This window comes from Seriola lalandi, unplaced genomic scaffold (assembly GCF_002814215.2).
Source record: "Seriola lalandi dorsalis isolate HSWRI2012SDOR001 ecotype SW California unplaced genomic scaffold, Sedor1 jcf7180002054907, whole genome shotgun sequence".
Classification (NCBI taxonomy): Eukaryota; Metazoa; Chordata; class Actinopteri; order Carangiformes; family Carangidae; genus Seriola; species Seriola lalandi.
The window spans coordinates 2,043,168-2,066,214 of record NW_019525459.1 but is presented as its reverse complement, the minus strand read 5'-3'; the positions used below and the strand labels follow the sequence as shown (position 1 = coordinate 2,066,214).

The following is a 23,047-nucleotide window of genomic DNA, read 5'->3' as shown; positions in this document are numbered from 1 at the left end:
TCATCAATCAATGTGGCACTTCAGATTTTCGTTGATACTCGCCTCCAGAACATGTGTACCAATTTTGGTGAAAATCTGTTCACCAGATTTTGAGGTACATATTTTTGGCATTTATGGCACCTCCTAGAGGTCAGGTCAAAATCCTTTGATACGCCTACTCCCTGTCCGTCCTGAAGATATCGACCAAGTCTCATGATGATCAGATCAATGGTTAATGAGTTATGGCCAATACTAGCTTAGCCCCGCCCTTTGCGAAAATATTTTGGTTGATGGCGGCCATGTTTTTTGACTGATCTTGCTCCATTATAATAGAAATTTGTATATTCATCTCTCAAGGCGGTCTACCAAATTTGGTGTTTCTACTCTCAAAATTCATAAAGTTCTATTAATTTTACAGTTTTTCAAGTTATGCAAATTAGTAAAAAATCTATCCAGAAACACTTTAAAAGGTCCAAGAGGCTTTTTTGTAGAGCACACTGAGCTGGACATGTGGACAGTTAGGGTTCTAACCCCAAAGGAGTACCACTGGGGATTCATTTAATTACCTTAATGGGCAACTAAACAGGCATAAGAGGCACATATTTACTTCTGTTCACCTGGGACACTGCTAGCTTAGCATGGCTCCAGCAGATGGAGCAGAGGCCAAATGAAAGTGTCAGGATTAATGATCACGAGTGAGACCATGTAAGTTTACTACACACTTACTACCACAAGAAATAAGGGCAAGTTCATTTGATTCTCTCTGGATGATGTCGAATAACTTCTGCAGTGTTTCCCAAACATCTAAATAAAGTTATACTTGACAACAAAATACGAGTGTAGGAGTGTTTGTGATTGGTGGAGGTCTGAACTCTGAGAGACATTTTAATATAGCCAAATGTTTTCATTGTGGGGAAATCTGACTGAAGTGCTCATGTCCTATAAGCTTATAAGCCGTATCAACACAGTCTCTTGTAAATAGACTAGAGTAACGGTTTAGCAGTTTGTTACTTTGCTCACTCTGAGGCTTTAGACTGGAAACTGTTCTCACGTACAGCACAAGTGAACAGAGCCAAACTACAGTAGGGTCCATTCAGCACTAATAACCAGCAAGTCCCCAAGGAACCCAAAAAGGAAATAATTGAGTTATTGTATAATAACTGAGCTGAACTCAGAGCTCTGCTGCAGGCTGCTGAGAGCTCAGAGAGAAGTCCGCCTCAAACAGTGATGACCTCAACATGTGGTTCGATTCCATCCACACAGCAGTGATCCAGTAGCATTAAACTATACTGGAGGGCTGCACAATTAAACGAAGATTAATCGAGATCGCGATATGGACAAGTGCAATATCAAAATCGCAGGAGCTGCGATTTTTTTTTGATAAAGGTCAAATCTGTCACAAGATTGTTGTGCATTGTTAGCATCATAAGTGTTGCGGTGCTTTGAGACGCCCCCGGCCAACAAATCATATTCTCCAGATGTAAAAGAACATGTTTGTTACAAGACTCAAACCCAAAAATCAAATCTTCATCATAATTCTTATATTTTTTCAGTGAAAATAAAACAAAAAAAACAACCTTTCCAACTGAAATAACATATTGTGATATCTGCCAAAATAATCGCAATATGATTATTTTGCATATCGTGCAGCCCTGCTATACTGTACCAGAGACAACAGGCTGAGAACAAAGTCCATTTTTTTCATTGAGATGGTGTTTGACAAGTCATGGCTCATTAAACCAACAGTACTGGGACACAATGAGATTTCAAGACACTGTAGCTCCATCTGCTGTTTCATTTAGAGACACATTATTCACTGACACCAAACACAGACTGATCCACACCCAGTGTCTCAGCATCAGAGACGGAACTTCACGTCATACGCAGCATCAACATCAGAGTCCATTCATGTGGTGAACAAACTAAAAACCAGGTCCCACATTGAATGATGCACAAACATGGGCATGTGTCTGCATTTGCTGTGTTAATTAGCTGCCATGTTAATTGACAAGACAGCTCCTTTGTCTCTGATAATACACATACTCTGTGACTGCTCTATTCTATTAAAATGCATGGAGTTTGAAAGCCCTTCTCATCAGTGCCACCTCAGGTAAAAGCAGAGTACAGAGTAGTGGAGGCTAGTGTCAAAGCTTTTAGATGCCACCTCCTTCAGTGTGTGTGTCACAGCCTTCATTAGTAAAAGCAGGGAGCCTACCTGAGTCGTTGCGCAGGTATGAGGACATAGCGGGGATGAGGCAGGACTGGCTGAGCAGCTCCTGCAGCACAGCTGGCAGGGCTGAGCTGTTGTGGGATCTGCTATCTGCAGAGGAGCCGTCAGCACTGTGGCAGCTACAGGAGCCTGCTGGGTTGATGTAACTGGCCAAGACCTGGAGAAAAGAACAATGTAGACATAAGATGGATGATCTTACAGTGACACATAAAAGTACAAGCTTCAGGTGACCTGCTCTTGACCAATCTCTATCCTCAACCATGCTGTGTCATCATTGTCTACAACTGCTTACTCTTTGTCCAACAAAAGAGTAAGAGAGAAGAATCCATTTAACATGGTTTACCAGAGAAGTGCAGTTAAAGGCACATTATTTAGTTTGGATGCACCTCAAAATAGCTTCGCTGCTCTCTGGTAGTGATTCTACAAGCCTCTGGATTCTACTGAAGGGAGGTGTTCCTGTCCTGTCTCTCCAAACTTTCAGGTTTTTCCTTTGGCACTGTCTGTAACAAAGGCTCAAAGAGCAGGACAGCTACTGAGGACACATTAACAGAGAAAGAGATAACTAGAGTTACCGCCTTCTGGTTGTACCTGATTCAAATCCTCCACCATCATCCTCAAAAGAAGCAAGGACCACATGACTTAACACTAGGACACCAGCACTATAGCACCCCCTAAAGCTGCCACAACAGTCTCCCAGACCACCACGTGTATTTACATTGTTTAGGTTTACAAGCAGTTCTTTGAGTGGAAAAAATAACTTTTAGTACTTCTCCTTCTTCATAATAATGTTGTGTCGGGGGTTGGGGGGTAGATTACGTTAGAGAATGATCGACTAATAGTGATTGCGCAGCTCGTTCCACCTGGATCTGACCTAGCCTCTCACAGAGACCAGGGCACCGTGTGTACTGGACTGGACAGTGGAGATTTATTAGGCTGCATTATGATTCTTTATTCATTATAAATGAGGGTGATTTTAGATGTTGCTTACTGTTTATAGTCTATAGGCCGACTATTTACAAAACAAGTCAAGTTTGTACTCACAAAATAAAGTTTGCGAAGTGGCTGTGTCATGAGTGGACATGCTGACAGATGTGCCAGCTGACAGTGACTTTCCTCATCACTAAACCATCAGCTTCCCCCTCGCTAAGGTCCTGAGAAAGTGACTTCTGCTCTCTCTCCAGATACATATATAAAAATGTACACCTAATGCTAAATGAAAACAATGAGTGAAAAAAATAGATGCGTGGAAACCACGAAATAGAAACATTGTAATGATTCCTATGGCCACAGCAATCTATATGACAGCAGTCTATATGACAGACCTGTCGCCCTGACCGCTGTGGGAATGAAGTCATTCGAGTGTGTAGTGCTGTCCCACCTCAAAGCCATCACCCACCCACTACTGGACCCCCTCAGTTCACCTACAGAGGTGACAGGTCTGTAGATGATGCTGTCAACATGACTCTACACTTCATCTGCAGCGTGTAGTCCCCCAGGACCTGTATACCTCCAGGACCTGTGCACCTCCAGGACCTGTGCACCTTCAGGACCTGTGCACCTCCAGGACCTGTGCACCTCCAGGACCTGCGCACCTCATGCGTGTACACTAAAACCAAAACGTGTGTGTTTATCGATGTGACATGGATTGGAAGACTTACCTGAAGCAGACAGGTGACATGCTCCTCCTCCAGCCGTTGTTTTGTGAGGGCCTGCTCCACATCCCAGCCTGAGGCAGTGGATCCAGTACCAAAGCCAGTTCCTTTAGCCCAGTACAACTGCTGCTCTTCACTGGTCCCCCCACCATGGCAACTGGATATCTGCGGCTGTCAGTGCAGACACAGATATCAGATAATGTGTAGAATCAGAGGGACGGGGACATGTGACATGTGAAAGAACACATCTCACTGATAACCACACTTTTGGAGCGCTAAAGAGTTCTTCAACATCAAGAGACTGAGTCTAAAAAATCATTTAAGGTCTCTGGGCTGGTTGAGTTTGTCTCATGGTCACATGGAGTCAAACATGGATTAAAGTGCTGTGGAATCTAACATGGTGAAAAAGCAGCAAGTCATTTAAGAGTTGATGTTTTCTTGGATGTGCCTTCGTCTCACATTTACAACAGTGGCTCAGCTCTCAGTGGTGGTCTCAAGGACAGTATCCACCACAATGACAAGTCTTTGGCTCATGCACCATACTCTGCTATGACAACTCCATAAACCCACACAGTGGAGGGAAAGGGAGCTGCCATGAAACCATCACATCAATAAAAACATAGCAGGTCTGGTTCAGAACCTACAGGCCATCTTTTGATGCACCTCTGAGGATGGTTTGTCCTCATTGACCAAGCCAGATAAAGGACAGTTACAAACCGGGATTTTGTTCACGTCCAGTATCAGATCAGTGTAAACAAACAGCTGCTGCTACCGGAAATCTGGGTCTCATTTCTCCTCTGTCTGTCCCATCAGCCCCTGCTGCTGGGTGCAGTGAAAATCACTGAAGCTGTCACTTGTTTCAGGGATCTTCTGTGTATTTAGGCTTCCACTTCACAGCTGGGCCAATGTTTCAGGCTACAACAGGTATGGACTTGCTGACCTTTCAAATGAAGCAGTGTGTGCTCATCACGCTCACAGGTTCAATATGTCGATATGAACTGTTGAACCACAGAGTTTCACTTCAGCAACTGTTGCACGCCTGAAAACGTAAAACTTCACAGTATTTCAAAAGGAACGAGCTCAAATCAGGAAAACAGAATCACAACATTTTCCTGTTTTGTTTCAATCACCCTGAGACCCCTCGGATCTATCATGTGAGCCCGCAGGGGGGGACCCTGGAATTCTTGTCGATGGCTCCAATTTAAGTGAAGAGATAATAAAGGTGTCCACAATGATAGGCTAACTGATATTCATACAATACCTAAATAATAGTTTACAACTCAGTACAGCATTTTGTACCATCCACTCTACTGCAATCTGCACTGGGATAATACTATAGAGTTTGGTAGCAACACCTGGCTCCTCCTTAACCACAGTCACCTGTAGTTTCAGTTCCTCATACAGCTGTATGAGTGTAGCTGCTGCTGTAGCTCCTCTCAGCTCTGCTTCTCACCCTGAAGCTCAAAATTTTTTACGTTTCTATGTACGGCGCTAAAAAAGAATAATAATACAGATATACTTCACAGAAACATGCTTCATTGACGAATAATTACTATTTAAAATGTTAAAGACACTGGAGTTTCTCAAGAACACTGAGGTTAAAGAATAGTGGCCAAGTGTTTCTGTACTTTTGGGAGGATGTTTCTGCCTCTGTGTGTGTGTGTGTGTGTGTGTGTGTGTGTGTGTGTGTGTGTGTGTGTCTGCCTATGGCCCATACCTCAGAGACACTGGTGCTGGCGTTGGGGTTGCGGGGGGCGTGGTGGCTGAGAGCCGACAGACAGGCCAAGATGAGGTGGATGGCGCCGATCTCCAGAGCCATGCGACGCAGAAGCACGCCGTCGTCAGTGGTGAGAGGAGTGCTGCTGAACAGTGCCCGCAGGACGTGGAAGGGCAGCGTGGGCAACACGTTGGCTGATGGAGACTGCAGGATGTGACCTATGAGGAGGAGCCAGAGCAATAAGCTGAGAGCTCCGAGTTCAGCTTTCACTATGACAACTTCAAATCTGGGTGATTTTTTTTAATGATTTTTAGCATAAAATTTAAAACATGAAGCTAAGCACAAGTTGGTTTTCTTTAAAATAAAAATGTATTAACTTCGTTGTTCTTGTGAAATGTTTTTTCAGCGTCAACAAGCAAAATTCAGCTTTGAAAGCTGATATTTGTGTGAACTAAGTTATATAGTACGATGGAGTATTAGGGCCACATTGAAGAAAAAAAAATCTGAAATTTTCAAGAATAAAGTCGTAATATTACAAGAATTAAAAATGTAAAATTTCAAGAGAAAAAAAAACCCCAATCTTTTAGGATTATAACTACAACCAATCAAACAGCAGAAAGGACAGTCAGTGTCAGCTGCTGTTTGTCTGTCTCACAATAGAACAGACTCAGTTTCTTCGCAATCTTTTCAATGTCCTGATGATGATGATGCTGATGATGATGATGAGCCAAAACATGAAGTATCTCCTGATAAGTGAAACCTAAAGTAGAACTTCACAGGATGCTCCGCGTTCCTCATTTTAAAGCTTCTGATGTTGCCTCTCTAAAACAAGTGACCCAAAATTACAACTTTATTCTTGAGATATCAGATTTTTTTCCCCTCAATGTGGCGCTGCTTTTCCATTGTACTATAGCATGAGGTGGAAGATGTAATAAATTTCACTGTCTTATGACAATGTTATTCTAGGACTTAACTGTGATGTTATGTCTTGGTACAGGAAGTTATTCAGTGTGTGTATCTGCTTTATTGAAAGTACAGTTTCGTGAAGACATGTATTGATAAATGGTTTGTATATTGGATCATTTTAAGGAATCACTATAAGATGTTAAGGGAACATGTTGGGTGAATAATGACCCAATTCCTCCCCAGTCTGATGGAATGTGACCTGTGTCACTAACAAGAAGCACAGAGACTCTGACTTCAGTCACTAATGAGGACTCTCACTTCAAAACAAACTAATCATTCATAAAAGATTAAGAGACATTAGAAATATTCAGTGTGTGTGTGTGTGTGTGTGTGTGTGTGTATGTGCGCGTGCACGGTGACCTCAAGTGAATGTCAGTGCTGGCAGCTGTGCAGTGATTTCAGACTTACTGCCCTCTCCGTCGTCTGTCACTCCCAGCACCAAGCGCAGCAGACACTGGGCGTGCTTCCTCTCCTTCAGCAGCACCTCTGCGTAACCTGGCAGGCGCAGGAACAGGCCGAACGCCGCCAGCGAGTGGGCAGGGATGGGCGACATGGTCTGCACGGAGGACGAGGACGACGAGGACGACTGAGACTGCTGCTTGTTCATGGGCGGTGGCTCAGTGGCGATGGACTCCGGTGCCTCATACACCAGCTCACCCGACTGCTCGATGGTGACCCACTCAAACTGGTCGCTGTCCTTGGGCTTCTCCTGTGTGGCTGAGGGCACCACCGGGGCGCTGACCTGTGAACGACCATCCAGGAGAAGAGACGTCACATAAGCAAAGGTAACAGGTGAATATGAGACAGTGCTGACAGGTGAAGAACGCTGCTGAAGGAGAGGAGACACTGGGTTTCCTTACATACTGTCGATGTCAAATACTGTTACTTTTTCACTTCATCAGACAATGACCAACATCTCATGATCCAAATCAGAGTAAAAGCACAATATTTCATCCAGGAGAAAGACATCTGCAGACATCAGAGCTTTTTTATCATAAAATAGGAACTTTAAGCAGTGACGGTTGAAGGGACGACTACGACATGATGTGATGATGTAGATTCTATGTCGACACTTCCTACTGTTGCAGCCCAACTGTCTCCTACAGGAGAAAGACGAGTTATTTTGTTTATATTCAATTATATCCCTAGTAGTTTTTTCTAACAGAATTACAAGGTTGAGCAAAATAAATTATAGTATGAAGTATAAGTATGAATTTATTAAGTGCAATTTATTGCATTTTATGTGGGTGCAGATTATAATTATATATACATAATTATATGTTTAATATTAACATATATAGATCACTACTTTCTTTCTAATAGAGGGAAAGTAGGCCCTACATGAGACTATTCACAATAAAGGTTTGTGGATACAGTGTGTAGTTGACTCCTCTGCAGTGTAGTAGTAGCTGAGCTGCTGTGGTACCGCTGTCACACAGCAGGTCGCTGAGGCAGCCTCGACTGCATAATCTACGACCTGTTTCTGTCACATGCAGAATAAAGACCAGTCGGACTGAGGCTGAGTCTCACCTGCTGGATCACATCAGGGTAGAGCATAGGCAGCCTCTCTGCGATCAGGGCCAGACCACCCATGCCTGCGAAGACCTGCAGCGGTGACTGGATGGGGTTGGTCTCCAACAAGGACTCGTCAGTGGCGGCATCCAGACATTCTTCACTGGCCATCATTGGTTCGTCCTCAGAGCAGCTGTTGAGTGTGTCACAGTGATCCACTGCAAGCAGAGCAAAGAGAGGACCTGTTGTATGTTCATGCACTGTTTGACATCTGGACACTTAGCACCGTGTTTGTAACCTGAAGAGTCACCATGAGGAGAACCTCACCACTAAAATGTAACCTTTACTTTCTGTTGCATCCTGGGACATGGGACTGCTAACTGATTCACACAGAGCAAACACTTTGATGTAGTTTGTGTTTACTGAAAGGGAATGAACCAGTTCTTTCTTTACTCAACTCGTTTATATATATGACATCTTTATAATTAAGAGTACACAGCATTTCAATCATTAGGTTTGTGCATCAGATGGCTGTGGCTCAGGAGGTAGAGCGGGCTTTCATTTACCCTACCCTCTTTTATTAATTGTTTTTTTTGTGTGTAATAACATGTTTACTTGTTTTCCCTGCAAAACTTATATTTGAACTTTTGTACTGCTCCTGTGACCTGCTCTGCTCAATTCTTTTCAGTTTTATTCTACGCATTTATTTTTGCATTTTTTTGTTTCAAAAGTTGCTGTAATCAAAGAAGAAAATGACCCACATGTGCTTTAACAGGCTCCTGAAGGAACTTCTCTATCCTGTTTAATGTTAAACTATGGGATTTACCACTGGAGCTGTGACTATATGTGACTGTGCTATTTCTCTTCAAACAGAAAGCAGGAGGAGGAGAAAGAAAGAAGCTAACCACAGCTTCCAGTCCTCATCACTGCTCTTCACTCGTTCACACAACTTCATGTTTGCAGCTTGAGGTTCCTCGAACCTCATGTGAGATTTGTGATGAGTCCTAGTTTACACTAAAAACCTGATGATCAAAACACACACACAACTGTTGTTCACCACCATCTTACTATGAAAGCATGGCCTCGCTGGTTTATGATTAGATAAAGCTGTGGTGGACTGAGAGGTCATCCCATGTCTTCCAGAGGAGAAGATCAGGTGGATGATTCATCACCCTCAGCATCTCTTTCAGGAGACACACAGTCTCTTGATGAATGAACAGTCAGTGGGATTGTGAATAAAAGGCTGCTCACAGAGATTAACGTGTCTGAACTTCAGAACAGGATTAGAGGATGCTCCTGTTTTCGAGACGAGAGACTCATTTGGCATCTTTCCAGAGGAATAATTACACAGCTCTTCTACCATCATGTTCTTTCAAGTACAAGAACAAACATGGAGGCAAAGGACGACAAACTTCACTACTTCTGTTTGCATGGGAAGAAAATTAGCAATGCACTCCTGAGACTCATTTATAAAGGAAGGACTGAAATCCTGTTCCCGTTTAATGCTTGGAAGAAACTAGTTTTTATAAAGTGAGCAGGTCTACGTGCTTGTGCCTGTTGTGTATGGAAGGTGGGGTGAAAAGCCCGTCCTCAGAAAGACGGAGAGGAAGTGTACAAACAAATAGAACTGCACACACTCGTAGGTGTTCATGGTATTGAACTTGCTGTTCACACAGGACGTGATGAAGCTATTGTGTAAAGAATAAAAACAAGGTTAGAGAGAAGATCAAACCCTGACGAACTACTGTTAAACCTGTCACACCGAGCCAACTGAAGGGTGAATCGGGCCTTTAGCCACCGGTTCAGGAAAAGGTCAAATGGGTGTGTGTGTACACAGACACTGATGTAAATGGAGTCTACACTTCCGCCTGCTGAAAACCAGAGCAGTCACATCTTTATCACGGTCACTGACACTTCCCTCCATTTATCTGCCAGAGAGAGGAGAGGTGAATCTGACAGGTTTGCGGCCACTGCTCAGGTATGGACAGCATGGCGGACATGATGTGTGTGATTTACAGCAGCAGTCATTGGCATGTGTTTTAGAGGCAACACAACTGGACTGACTTCACTGAATACACTCTGTGATTTCACTTACAAAATTAAAGCTGTGAGCAGCGTTGACTGGACCCTCCTCTGGGCTGCTGCAGGATGTTACATGTGCCCAACAGCTTTCATACATGGAGGTGAAACCAACTGTGAGGGAAACTTTAATGACATTTCATATGGGAATACTTTACCAGAACCCAGCCATTTTCACACATTCTTTTTTTAGTTTTGGGAGTTTTCAAACACCTTTAGCTCAAAAACGCAATTCAACTGAGTCCAGTTAATGAACCATAATAATAATAATAATAATAATAATAATCATTATTATTATTATTATGATTCAGGAATTACTGTACTGATTATTATTATTATTATAGTTTCAAGAGGGAGCCTGCACCGGTCTGTACTTGGGCCCCAATAATCAGGGATCAGGGAGAGACTCCACTGGGCCTCTGATCCATGTTATTTGTTGGTCTCTGATCCCTCACAGCTCATGTAATGAATGTGAATTCAGCAGCCACAAAGAGGAAGGACACACTGGTTAAAAAAGCACAATGACTGACCTCATCTAGTGGTGAGTGTCTGGGCAGTGGGCAACTTTAAGAATGAGAGTTTATTCGAGTTCATTGAAAGGGAAGTGGTGAATCAGGACCTGCTCATTCTCGGAATCTCAAGGTTGAAGAGTAACAGGCTGCTGCCAGGCTGCTTCCAGCAGCCTGTAAAAACTGAAGCTTTATAGCTGTGCCTAAAAATCATCTCCTTTCACGGAGGGGTTAAAGCACTGTGGGCACCCTCTGCACCCACAGAAATAATCTGCTCTGTGCTCTGACTGGCCTTTTCTTTTATTAGCCTCAGTAAAAAAAAATTTAAACCCAAGTAATTTTGGAGGAGACCGTCCTGGAGAACAGGGTCAAAGAACTTAATGAGACAGTGGAAAGTGTAGCCACTGAAATAGTTCCTCTTTTTGTTTGTAGTGGAAACTAAACTTGGCCTCTGCACTTCAGCTACTTTCAGAGATTTATTACTGTGTTTGTCTCAACAAAGAAAACTAGTGCTTCAAAGAATAATAATGATATAACTTTCTTCCTCAAACATGATCAGGTATAAGCAGGTTTTTTTAAACACAGATACACTTGCTAATAAAAGCAGATTAACACCCTTTCCACTGCCAGTCTTTCTGTTCAGATAAAGGACACACACAACTGCAAGGAGTGATGTCATCACATGCACTTACAGAGCACACACACAGACACAGTCTGTAAGTCAGTGTCTGAGCCTCTGCGTGAGACGCTTCGATCTGTGATTGTGTGTTTTTAAAACTTATTTCAGGGCTGCAGCTCACTCTCAGAGAGAGGTGTAAATACCTGTGTCTACTGCAGTCATTTGACCCAGGAGTGAATGCTGATTGAACCCTTTTCCATTGTCGACAAAAGCCTGATGTTTTTTGACCAGTGGAAAAGGGGCTATAGAGAGCGCTTGTTAAATAAACCAAGATGTGAAAGCCCTCATCAGTATTAAGGAGAGCTGATACAAAAGGGAGCTGGGCTTAGCCAAAAGGTTCAGCATGAGATTGAACTGTGATTAAACAGGTAAACAATGTTCAGTCTCATTGGATGACATCTCATCACATGTGGCTGCTGTTTCCAGCATTAATAAAGCTTCATGGAGAAATGAAGAATGATGATGTAATGGAGGTCGGGTGGTTTGGTGCGCCGGACACCATTTTGCATTCAGTGTAAACATGCATAAGAAAATCAATATCAGTTTTCATCGCCATCCCCATATCATGTTGCCTTCATAATGAGTTTGTAAAACACAGTGGAAACGTCTCACAAGGATCTACAGGTTCTGGGTGTGTGATGGGCCGGGTCAGTGGAGGAGGGCTGAATGTAAACTGCACTGGGCTGAGGACACAGAAAACACGATCTCACAACATGAACGCTCATGTTCATGTTGATGTAAGTGCTGCTTCACTGGGTGAACACGACCTGCATAGCTCAGGTGGGACTCTGGATGAGTCCTCTACAAATTTAGCATCGTGCTCCTCACAGACAGAACAGCAGCGAAATACAAGTGTTTCTCTTTGTGGCGTCTTGAGACACTTAACTGAACAGCAGAGCCATCACTGATGTCATTACTTCCACCTGTGCATTTCCTGCTTTTAAAAGCAGACGATGGGATAAAAGAAAGAAAACATTCTGACAGAGCACCCACTTTTATACTGTGAGTACATCTACGATACTGAAATAGTCCAACATCTATCATCAGAATCATCCAGGCAGATGAGAGGAGAGTTTTAAATGGAAGCTGTGGACTGGAGACAGGACAGGTATCTTAACAGGTCTGCACTTTCACCAGTGCTGAGGTCATCAAAACAAGACACTGGTGTTCAAAATGTATCTGACCTAGTACTGATCCTGGAGCAGCACAATCACAACTAACTGGAACCAGTCCTTGAGTCACCACCTCACCTTCTGTCTACAGGAGGGTCAGCAGCTTGAACCCATAAACAACCTGTCCTGACTCAAGGTCCTTCTTTTTATTGTCCCCTGGATCAGACAGGGAGGGTCTCACTGTGAACAAACAACATTCAGCACAGCATGTCTGATAGAACACAGTCTTGCTTTATGCCATTGCACATGAATGCCACAGTAAGAATCACATGCATTTTGTATGAAAGATGAAAAAGCTTTAAACCCCTGAGGGGTGCAAAGGTAAGAGGAGCGACTGTGACTCAACAGTTTGACCTCAGAACCACTCAGCAGCTTTTAGACTTCAAAGCCTTTTCTTTAAAGCAGCTCAGGAAATGACCAAAGGACAAGTCCATTAAGTCCTGAACAGCCACTGGACTGGATGGGTACTGCAACAGCCCATTTACAACAAAAAACCTCTGCTAGTCACATGGTTTTCCCTTACAAAAAAGATCACCACTCTCATCACTGTCCTTCTACTCCATTCAGATGGTTTTACAGTGGACTGAGGGCAGAGACAGCCTGATCAATGGATCTTAACAGAGCTACAATCAGCATTCACTCCCAGATCCCACGACTGCAGGAGTCACAGGTATTTATCGGCTCCAGCTCCAATCAGCAGTGATGTAAACATGACACAAGGTGGACACGTTAATTCTCAACCCTTTTCCTGCTGTGGCATCTTTCAGATCACCTGCCCAGCATGGTGCTGTTATACCAGAAACACTGTGACTCTACGTTTACTCCTGCTGGTCCACTGTAATGAGTCAGTTTGAACACAATACAGATGATCAGTTATCCTTTTATTAATCTCCTGGTGATGATCAGTGGAGGAGGAGAGATGTGTGAGATGACGTCAGCGGTCTGAGCTCAAACACTTTATAATTAGCCTCCTGATAAAGTTTTTAAAGAGTTAAACGATCTGGGACTAGACTTCTCCACTAAATTACACTCTTTCTACCCTGATATGTCTCCAATCTGCCCCAAAGGTAAATCAGCAGAGGCCACCTCTTCTAAACAAATTCTGGTCAGATATTTTCAAGTGCCTTTAGTATACTATAGTATATAACTGTTATTACTCCAGACCCATATACTGCCATTCACTCTTCAACTTTAACCCATTTGTAACAAAAGACAATACAATATTGCACAGCATTGCGAAGAGGAATATTTTAACCTTTGGAAAACTGAAGATGCGCCTTCTTTTAAGACTTGGCTGGTATCACTAATCTGTTACATCTGGAGAGGATTAGATAAACTTCTGGATAATTATAATTTGGAAAAAAAGATTTGCACATATACAATATGTGTACCATTTTTCTCTATTCTCTATAAAAGTATGTCCAATGTAAAAGACAACTGTAAACAATACTGCAATACTATAGCAACGTTTACGTGTTTCCTTCTGAAAAACAGATAATAATGGACTACCAACTGGAACAACCTTGAGCCAATTAATAAAACTTTTTGCAGTGTGAAAAGTTATCTGGACTGAACAGAACTCCTCCTCATGTGCTGCAGGGCCACAGGTTTTTGTACCTTTCTCAGTGCGCAGCCTCTTAAAGGAGTCGGTCTTGGAAAGACCTGGGTCAGAGATGACCTTGGAGCCCAGTTTGACGGTCAGGTTGATGGACTGGTAGCCTTGTGGCAGCTTGCGGTCATACAGGAGCGTCAGGAGCTGGGCCAGGGTCATCTCAGGTGGGAGGGGCTGACCTGGCGGGGCCAACACAAGAATCCACTTCAGACAACTCAAACACATTCATCTCCTGTTCACTTTGCATGTGCACATTTAGTACCTGGAAGCAGCTTGTGGTAGAGGTGGAAGACAGGCACACTGATGGTTTTGGCTGAGGGGTCCACACCAGATGAAGCAGTCAGCTTGTCACTCATCACGCGGCCCCTCCTTGATGGAGGTCGAGGAGGGGTTGACAGAGCCCGCTTGGACTGGGACTTTAAGCCTGATGGCAGAGACAAAGAAACATCAAGGACACGGTTGGTCTTGTTCTCATCCACAGAAAAAAGGTTAATATGAGAGTTTTATATTGAAAGCTACCAACAGCTGACATATTTTGCCAGTGTCTATAAATCTGATTATTTTAATGTCAAAACACTGACATGTGTTTGTCAGGTCTCTGAAACAGGAGTTAGTGAAAAATCCAAACACCTCTAACAACAGATCTAACTACCGCTTATTGTGAACTTTACCTGCACTTCTTTATCTGATCTCCTTCACTTATTTAATAGATGTAGGACTTAGTCCTTACACCAAGGTCTCCTACTGCACTGCAGCTTTACTGATATCTCTTTGAATAAAAGAGTCTGCTTTAAATGAGTAAATGTAAATGTTTTTATTCACAATAAATCACCTGTAGGCATGTGTTGTAAATGGGCTGCACTTATACAGAGCTCTTCTAGTCAAATCAACCACTCAGAGCGCATTACAATACATACCACATTCACTCAGAGCTGGGGATCGAACCACCAACCTTCTGATTGGTGCATGACCCGCTCTATGTACTGAGCTCCCAGTTGTGACACAAATCACATTGTGAGAATTTGGACCTAAAATTCAGGCTGTCTTTTTTTTTGCCAAAGTGAGATCTAAGGCCACCAACTTTTACAACAACAAAAGATTTCTCATGTTTGTCAGTTTGACATTTTACAGAGCACATCCCTTAATCATTGACCGTAATGGAGTTAGAGTTCTGAGACCAGAGCCTGACCCATACCAAAGCTTGATATCCAAAAAAGCCAGACCAGTCCTGTCAAATTTGATCCCTGAACTCGACCCAAGGCCATATCTTTAATTTTTGTTATTTCGTTTACCTTTTCTCACACATAAATCATAACTAATCTGAAAACAGTAGCAGGAAACTGAATATGGCCGATACATGCAGTATGTATAAAAGCTGTTCCTCTTTAATCTGTTGCGTCTTGTTCCACCAACATCTGGAGTCATGATTACATTGTTAAAAGTAAATAAGTGGACGCTTTGTTTTCTGCCTGGTTTGTCTGAATGTTTATTATTCTTATTACTGTTTATCTTATTTTAACGGGGGAATAGTGCAGCTTTAGTACATGTATTGACCTTAGAGACCTTTGTTATAAAATCATTGATTCTTTTGAAAAGCCCCAATCACTCACTTCAAGTGGCTTCAGGCCCTGAGGACTTTACCCAAACAGCACCAAATGTAATTTTAACAGATCCTATTTTAAGAAAACCTATACTTTGATGGCTGTGTAGGGGATTGGACAAGAGGTGCGTATGGAACAGAACAGAGCACCTGAGGCCACAACAACACTGTAGTTGTCTTGGAAACCACTGTCTGCTTTCATTTTCTCCCTCTCCTCGTGGTTCTTCTTCTCCTTGTCCTCCTTCTGCTCATTGATCAGCTTGGCTGTGATGCTGGGCGTGTCTGTGTTGTGGAACAGGAAATAGAATTTAAAGCTTGAAGTAGTACACACACACACACACACACACACACACTCACACTCACATTCAACAGCAGGTGATAGTGCAGCTCATAGCAACAGTAGGAGGGGCAAATTTTAAACTAATTTTGAGAAATTCTGCAAAAGACAATGTGAATGAATCCACCGTTGTTTCCATCCACTGTTGTATATTAGGAGTTGGTTCATCAAAGTAAACAGCAGATGGTGTTTATTCTCAGGAGTTCCAATTAAAACTGTTACAGAAGAAGAAGGTCCAACAAAATGACACAATTAACAGAGTGCCGTCAAAACTCAAACAGTCTTCCAGTTTCTTATTATTGATCCCTTGGTTAGGATTTCTCGACAGTGAAGGCTGCAAATAAAATAACTCATCCCACCAAATCAAGCCCCCCTGTCCAATCCTGAGAATGATTAAAAATGAGAGAACACACCTTCACAAGTCCATGCTATGATGCGAGTTGAAAAAACATGGTGAGTTCATGGAAGACATGAAGGAAGCTTCAGCCTCTTTGTGATGGCCAAGTGTGCACAGACGACAGAAAGAGAAGTTTAAATTAAGTTAATGGAGCTTTTCCTTGAGTGTGTTAAAGTAGTGGTGCCTCTTGATCATTTCAGCAGTGAAGTCCTGGTTAATCATAATGTGAGTCCCATTATAAGCCAAGACAAGGCATAGGATGGACTGAGGATTGGCAGGACGGCTGTAAGCTTTTTAGGTGATCAGTGACTCAGGGAAGTTCTCTTGCCTCCACAGACTCAGGAACCCATATAAAGTGGAGATTTAAGGATCAGTATTGGTTCTCTAGGTCCTCTACTTTGTCTACAACATCAGCTTTCTCCTGGTCCTTGTCTTCATTTGAGCTGACATGTTGCTACAGCTCAAAAACCTGTACTCTTTCAGTGTTTAATAAAATCTGAATGTTACACAAACTACTATGAATGAGATGAGTGGAAATGGGTCAGCATGTCAGTCTTAATATTTCAGATGGCTTCATATCCTGTCTGTAGGGAGACTTGGCCCTCCCTCCCAGCTTTCACTGATTAGCTGTTTGTTTCAAACTAATGAACTTTGATTTAAACCATAATGTTTTTGTTGTTAATGGTTCCGGTTCAAATGCAGTTTTGTATAATGACTGAATCTAGCTGACAGATTTGAGCAGACTTGAGCTTCTGGTGCGTGAAGTCATGGCAACAAGCTGGACAGCTGCATGTGAAGCTCAGAGACTGAAGAACAAAAAATGTAAAACTGTCCAAATAGTTCTGTCTGAACACTCAGACAGTGAATACTATTTTACAGTCCACAGCTCGACACAAGGGCAGTGAAGAATTTCAATGCAGTATAGCCCGGTGTTTGCTTTACTTGGTGCTTCCATACAAATTAGTAAACAAAAACGTGATTAATTCCCATCTACCAATCACATATTTTTAAAGAAAATTGGCTGATGGTGATCGGTGGCCGATCAATCGGAACATCCCATATTATTATTCTTATAATATTCTTATATTTTACACCAAGCCAAGACAACAGGAACCAGCAGCTAGTTTCATACACATCTGTCTAGTGTGGTCTGGTGAGTTTTCTTCTTTGAAACATACCAGACACCCGGTCCAGAACTTCAGCCAGCGTGGTGGAGATGGGCAGGTGGAGGGTGCGGTACTTGTGGCCTGCTCCATACATGGGATGCTGGATCATGTGACTGGTGGCATTGATGCGTCCTTTGTATAACTGAGAACAGAAGAAAATAGTTTTGTGTTGGTGTCTTAGGAAAATATGATGATCAGCTGAACAGCTCCTGGAAAAGTACTGAGGGTACAATGATTTCACCAGCATATGTGACCAGTGTTGGGAGATGTGGACCAGTCAATTTTTTCTGAAAGGCTTTCAGTGTGAAGGCTATGCTGGACTCCTCCGCCCTCCCATCTCTTCTCCGTCTCCCTTTATCTTACATGTTAGATGTGTGACACTGCTACCTGGAGCTTTCAGGGTGCAGCTACAGTGCTGTCAGTGTCAGAGAAATTCAACAAACAAATATATACAAACAGCCTCTCGTGACAGGCCTGACACGTCACCACCACAGACAGATGCAGACACTAATGATACTACAGGCAGGTCAGACTCTGGGACTTAAAGAAAGGGGGGACTTCTAAGACTTCCGTGTCAGGATTCCTCTCAGGTCCAATTCTAAAAACCTGCACCTGCAAAACAGGCAAGAGGATTAGATCAGGCTGAACACTGGGAATACAGAGCCTTCTGTCAGGAAAACCTGCAGCATCCCAGGATGAAAGTGTTTTGACATGCAGAAGACTATCACTGGACACCTACAATGGGCATTCTGGGTAATAATTTGTTTGGTACAATTTCAGTTGCTGTTGAGACGTAGCTCTCAGAACTACAGAAAGTCAGGGGATCACTGACGTTTCAAGGATTCATCATATGGGAATCAAATGCCTGTAAAACATTTAATGGGAATCAATCCATTGACACCGACACTGATGTCTCTAGAGCCACTAACATGTACTGTACTGTTATCAGTGTGACATTAATGATAGCTCTCTGACCTCGTGCTGTAGCAGTAAATATTTATAGAAACATCATGGTCAGCTTCTCTCTGAGGGAATCACTGTGATCATACTGCTGCGCTGTCCCCTTGTGGTCATAACTGAATACTACAGCAGTCATTTACACATGGTAACACACATCGGTTTGACCCGTTTTGACCCGTTTTGACTATATGGTGGGGGCTCGTGTTTAAATATCATCATGTCAGTCATGTCTGCTATAGTTTCCAGAAAGCTTTAAATTCTATGACCTCATTGTTTCATGTGGACCACCTGATGATCTTCATATGATGACCCAACAGAAACGAAAACAAGACTAACACCATGTCTACACAGGAGGTGTTCAAAGACAGTACTGAGCTGCAGGTTAGCTGTGTTTTACACTTAGCCTGACACCCAATCACTGTAGTGATGCAAAAATGAAAATAGATTTAGTAGAAATATGCTTCGAGTCACGTTTACCAGCGTATAGCGCAACTAAACTTAAACTTATGCTAATTTCAGACAGAACGCAACTTGTGCTGCATTTGCCGCTTGGTTCAGCGCACTGTCCGGTGAAGTCAAGGAGGACAGAGCAAACATGGGCGGAGTTTTCAAAACTTCTAGCGGGATCATAGACTATATATGATCGGGACACATCCACACTGCCGGACACCTCCTGTGTGTTCTGTTGCTGAAAGATGTATCTTTCCTGTGCCCAAAAGAAAGTGAACTACATTTACACATCGTGTCTACCAACAACAAGCTACAGACTGTTAAAATTATGGATTGTATATCTTAAAACACACCTGACATGCCTACTTGGGTAGAAATCTGTCACCAAGAGAGGGCTTTCCTTCCGACGTCCTAATACAAGCGTAAGCTTGTATCGTATATTTCAGGGTATTAAGAGACACAAAGGATCAGTTTCTCCTCCATTTTCGTTTTGTACCGTATTTCAATTGCTGTGTTTCAACTGGCTGCGCACATGGTCATAACAGCGCTCGTGCTTGCTCGCTGGACGCCGCGTTCTGTCTGAAAGCAGCATTACTCTCTCACCTCCACTAGAGGGAGACACAGCAGTGGATTTTCACTGTCCCATCCCAAATCCAGAATGAAAATGACAGAATGTCCTGCCCAATCCAGGAAGAATGACTCTTCTCCTATCCTGTCCCATGTTGTGTTTTTTTTTAGGGGAATCCAAATGAAGTGTTTCCTACAGGTTTAGAATTTGTGCATGCAGAGACTCATCGGTTAAGGTTTACAGATGACCCCTTAATGCCTAATATGCAGGCTATCGGAAACACTAGCTCAGTTACTAGAGCAGCAGCTCAGACAGGTGTGTGGCCAAAAATTTGTCTGTTTGAAAAAGAGTGAAATAAAGTCTTCGAATGTAAAATGTAATGGCTCTGCAGTGAGCAGCCTCTGATTTTTGGTGGCTGCATCATGTCAATCCACACACATCATGCACTGGTCAACCAGCCACCAGAGCAAACAGGAGAGAATAAGGACAACAGAACAACTAGCATTATGTTCCGAATAAAGAAAACAGCGTTTATTCATAATAGAAGTGCAGATCTATGTATAAAAGCTGACCTCATTTTATTACGATTCCTGTCCCATCCTAGTCACGTGCTAAATAGTGAAACTGACTCCCATCCACTGGGAATCCCACAGGAATCAGCCTCTACACTACACAAGCCTGTTAGCTGCTCTGTGAGGCTCCACAGAGCCAGAAACTACTGAGGACACATTTCTTTCTCTCTGTAGAAAAGAGACCGAGCAGATATCCAACAACAAGGTTACCCACCGGACAGGGAGACTGCAGGAAGACTGTGACCTTCTCATCCTCCAACATGAGCTGAAGGAAAAGCCTTCGAATGAAGCCTGAGATGTTTCCAGAGATGGGCACGTTACCTCTCTGGGGTGCAGACTGGAAGAGTTCACAGAGAACCTGCAGCCACAAAACACAGGCTTAAAAACAATACAGTGACTGATCAATATATCTCAATGAAAAAAGTGACTAATAATAAATAAAATACTCTCTGGCTGTGTTTGGTTGAAAAACAAGTCAGCAAATCTGTGTCAGCTGTCAAAACAAAGTGAGTGGTGTGTGAGGACACCTGCGCCATGAGCCGCTGGTTGTTGGGGTGGCAGGAGATACACTGGAGAAAGAAGGCCACAGTGGCGTTCTCCAGAGCCGTCCTCTGCTGGGTGGTGAGACCTCCAGCTTGGCCAGAAGATGCCAGAGAGAAGCGTGACCCTGAATGCTGAGGCTGGGATGGAGAGGGAGCTGCTGCAGATCCAGAGCTCAGAGGCTGACAGCCTGCATTGGCACCGGCACTGGCACTGGAATGGCAAAGCAGGAAGAGCAGTGCGGTCCACAGCGGGTTGACCTCTGGTCCTCCTAACCAGTCCTTCATGGTGTGACTGTTGCCTACTTCTGTGAGGAAGCGCAGCACCGGAGCAGCCAGCTCCGCAGCCAAAGGGGGCCGACTGTGTGAGGTTGAGGAGGATGAGTGGTAGTGGTGATGGTGGTGTCTTCTCTCGGCCTGAGCAGCAGGCAGAGGGAGGTCGGCGCTGGCCAGGAGGCCAACACAGAACTGGGCCAGGCTGCGAACCAGCAGCGAGGGTAAGCCTGAGTCCAGCAGCTGCTCTATAGCCCCCGGAGACTGAGAGGCAGCGGCCAGCGTGGTCAGCTGGGACTCAGACAGATTAGTGGGGGATCTCGCGTGCTTGGAGTCATCTGTAAGTCCTGAGGCGTTTGTGTTGGCATCATGCTGCTTTTTGCCGTCATCAGTCATGGAGAGGCGGCAGTGTTGGGCTTGGGAGTGGCTGGCGCTGGGCGCTGAGACGATCCCCATCCAGGACATGAGCAGGGAGAAGTAGCTGGGGTGGATGTGACACATGGAGCACAGCAGGCTGTCCACGGCTTTCTTCAACACGATGTTGCACGGCAACGACATGGACCAGTTATACAGCAGCCTGGGGGAAAAGTTAAGGAAATCAATAATCAATCAGGAATCTATGTTGTCTGCCTTCAACGGGCTGCATTATCAAAGTTATATAGTCTGTGCATATCAAGACATCTTCACAATAACTAAGATATTACAACTTAATTCGTTAATTACGAAGAAGTTATTTATGCTATAGTCATTTACATTCATTATTCAACAAATATTTATTTTTAATTAAGATAGAAAGAAAAATTCAAAATAAAGATAAAATTAAAGATATACACTGCTCTCAGTGAACCCTGATCTTTCCTCCATCACCAAAGTCTTGGAACAAGACCTTCAGTTGACTCTATTAAAAATATCTTACCTAATGAATGATGGGAAAATAAGGGGAAAAAAAATACAGAAACACTCCACAAAGGACTAGCTCCCTCCTTGAGGGTCTGGGAGTGGACCAGGTTTGGTCAGGAGCATGACCAGTGCAGAGGACAGCCCAGTATTTCTGTACAACATTCAAACCAAACCATCATAACCCACCTCCCCACCTACGTCACTGGACCATAAGAAAACAAACTTACACCTCCCAGTAGTGCACACTTCTTTCGCTGATGGATGGTCCTGACTCCTCAACTCCCCCTACCAAGTACCTGCTATCTACTCAGATCCTAAGAAGGTCTTTCTTGTCTTCTTTTCTCTCTGCCCCTCAATAACTCCCAATAAGTCAAGATATTATAACAATAACAAAAGCTGTCAGTTGGTCACACTAGTAGCGTATGCCATCATGGTATGTTATCTTATGCTATGTCATGTTATACCACACCCTGTCTTTGTCTTGTCTCGCCAAATAAAAAAATAAAAAAGACATGAGACCAACATGTAAAAATGCCATCATATTTACAAGGTATTGGACTGAAATAGGAGACACAGGACATATAACATAATATAACATGTATCAACTAAATCATAACTTAACTATTACTTGTACATGTATGTGCATGTACATACATGTGCCTGTATGTATGATGTTAATATGGGAGAAAGACTCTTACTCAAAGAGCTCTCTGTTGAGCAGTGCAGGGAGGTCGTAGTCGACAGGCAGCTCATAGCTGTGCCACAGGATGGCTGCCACACAGTGAAGGTGGGAGGGTGAAGGCATGAGGAGGCCATACTCCCTCAACGAAGCCGAGGAGGAGCCGGCCCCGGTGTATCCCATAGGGACACTCATTTTGTGGGCTGCTACCCGTGAAGAGTCGTGGACCCACTGAAGGAGAGCCTGGATCCTGGAGGGTTCAAATCCAGAGCAAGCTCAAATAAATAAATCATCACAGAGAATCTCACAACCTCTACAGTCTATAGTAAAAGATGACAAGGAGAGAGTAAGGACATCTTTTACCAGGGTTTTTCCTGCATAGAGAATTGGGAGACGCTCCCTCTGTCAAGTTTTGTGCCGCCTCCGGACAATATTCTAGTACTTGTTTTCTAGGTACTCTGTGGATTTGACGTTTGTAACTGCAATTGCGGCTGTACGC

General features: G+C 43.4%; 1 protein-coding gene across 8 annotated transcripts in view; it reads right to left on the bottom strand.

Moving 5' to 3' along the window:
• birc6 (baculoviral IAP repeat containing 6) overlaps nt 1-23,047 on the bottom strand; it is a 124,225-nt gene that overhangs the window by 50,446 nt on the left and 50,732 nt on the right. For 6 of the 8 annotated variants that reach the window (XM_087169700.1, XM_087169703.1, XM_087169705.1 and 3 more), the window contains exons 53-64: nt 22,568-22,798; nt 20,685-21,546; nt 20,372-20,515; nt 17,620-17,749; nt 15,858-15,989; nt 14,370-14,531; nt 14,113-14,286; nt 8,075-8,298; nt 6,953-7,286; nt 5,579-5,796; nt 3,868-4,032; nt 2,195-2,366 (exon numbers count right to left, since the gene is read on the bottom strand). In XM_087169700.1, the coding sequence (XP_087025826.1) occupies nt 2,195-2,366; nt 3,868-4,032; nt 5,579-5,796; nt 6,953-7,286; nt 8,075-8,298; nt 14,113-14,286; nt 14,370-14,531; nt 15,858-15,989; nt 17,620-17,749; nt 20,372-20,515; nt 20,685-21,546; nt 22,568-22,798 (2,948 nt within the window). The remainder of the gene's footprint in view (nt 1-2,194; nt 2,367-3,867; nt 4,033-5,578; nt 5,797-6,952; nt 7,287-8,074; nt 8,299-14,112; nt 14,287-14,369; nt 14,532-15,857; nt 15,990-17,619; nt 17,750-20,371; nt 20,516-20,684; nt 21,547-22,567; nt 22,799-23,047) is intronic. The other 2 variants (XM_087169704.1, XM_023430561.2) reach the window with 1 other exon arrangement.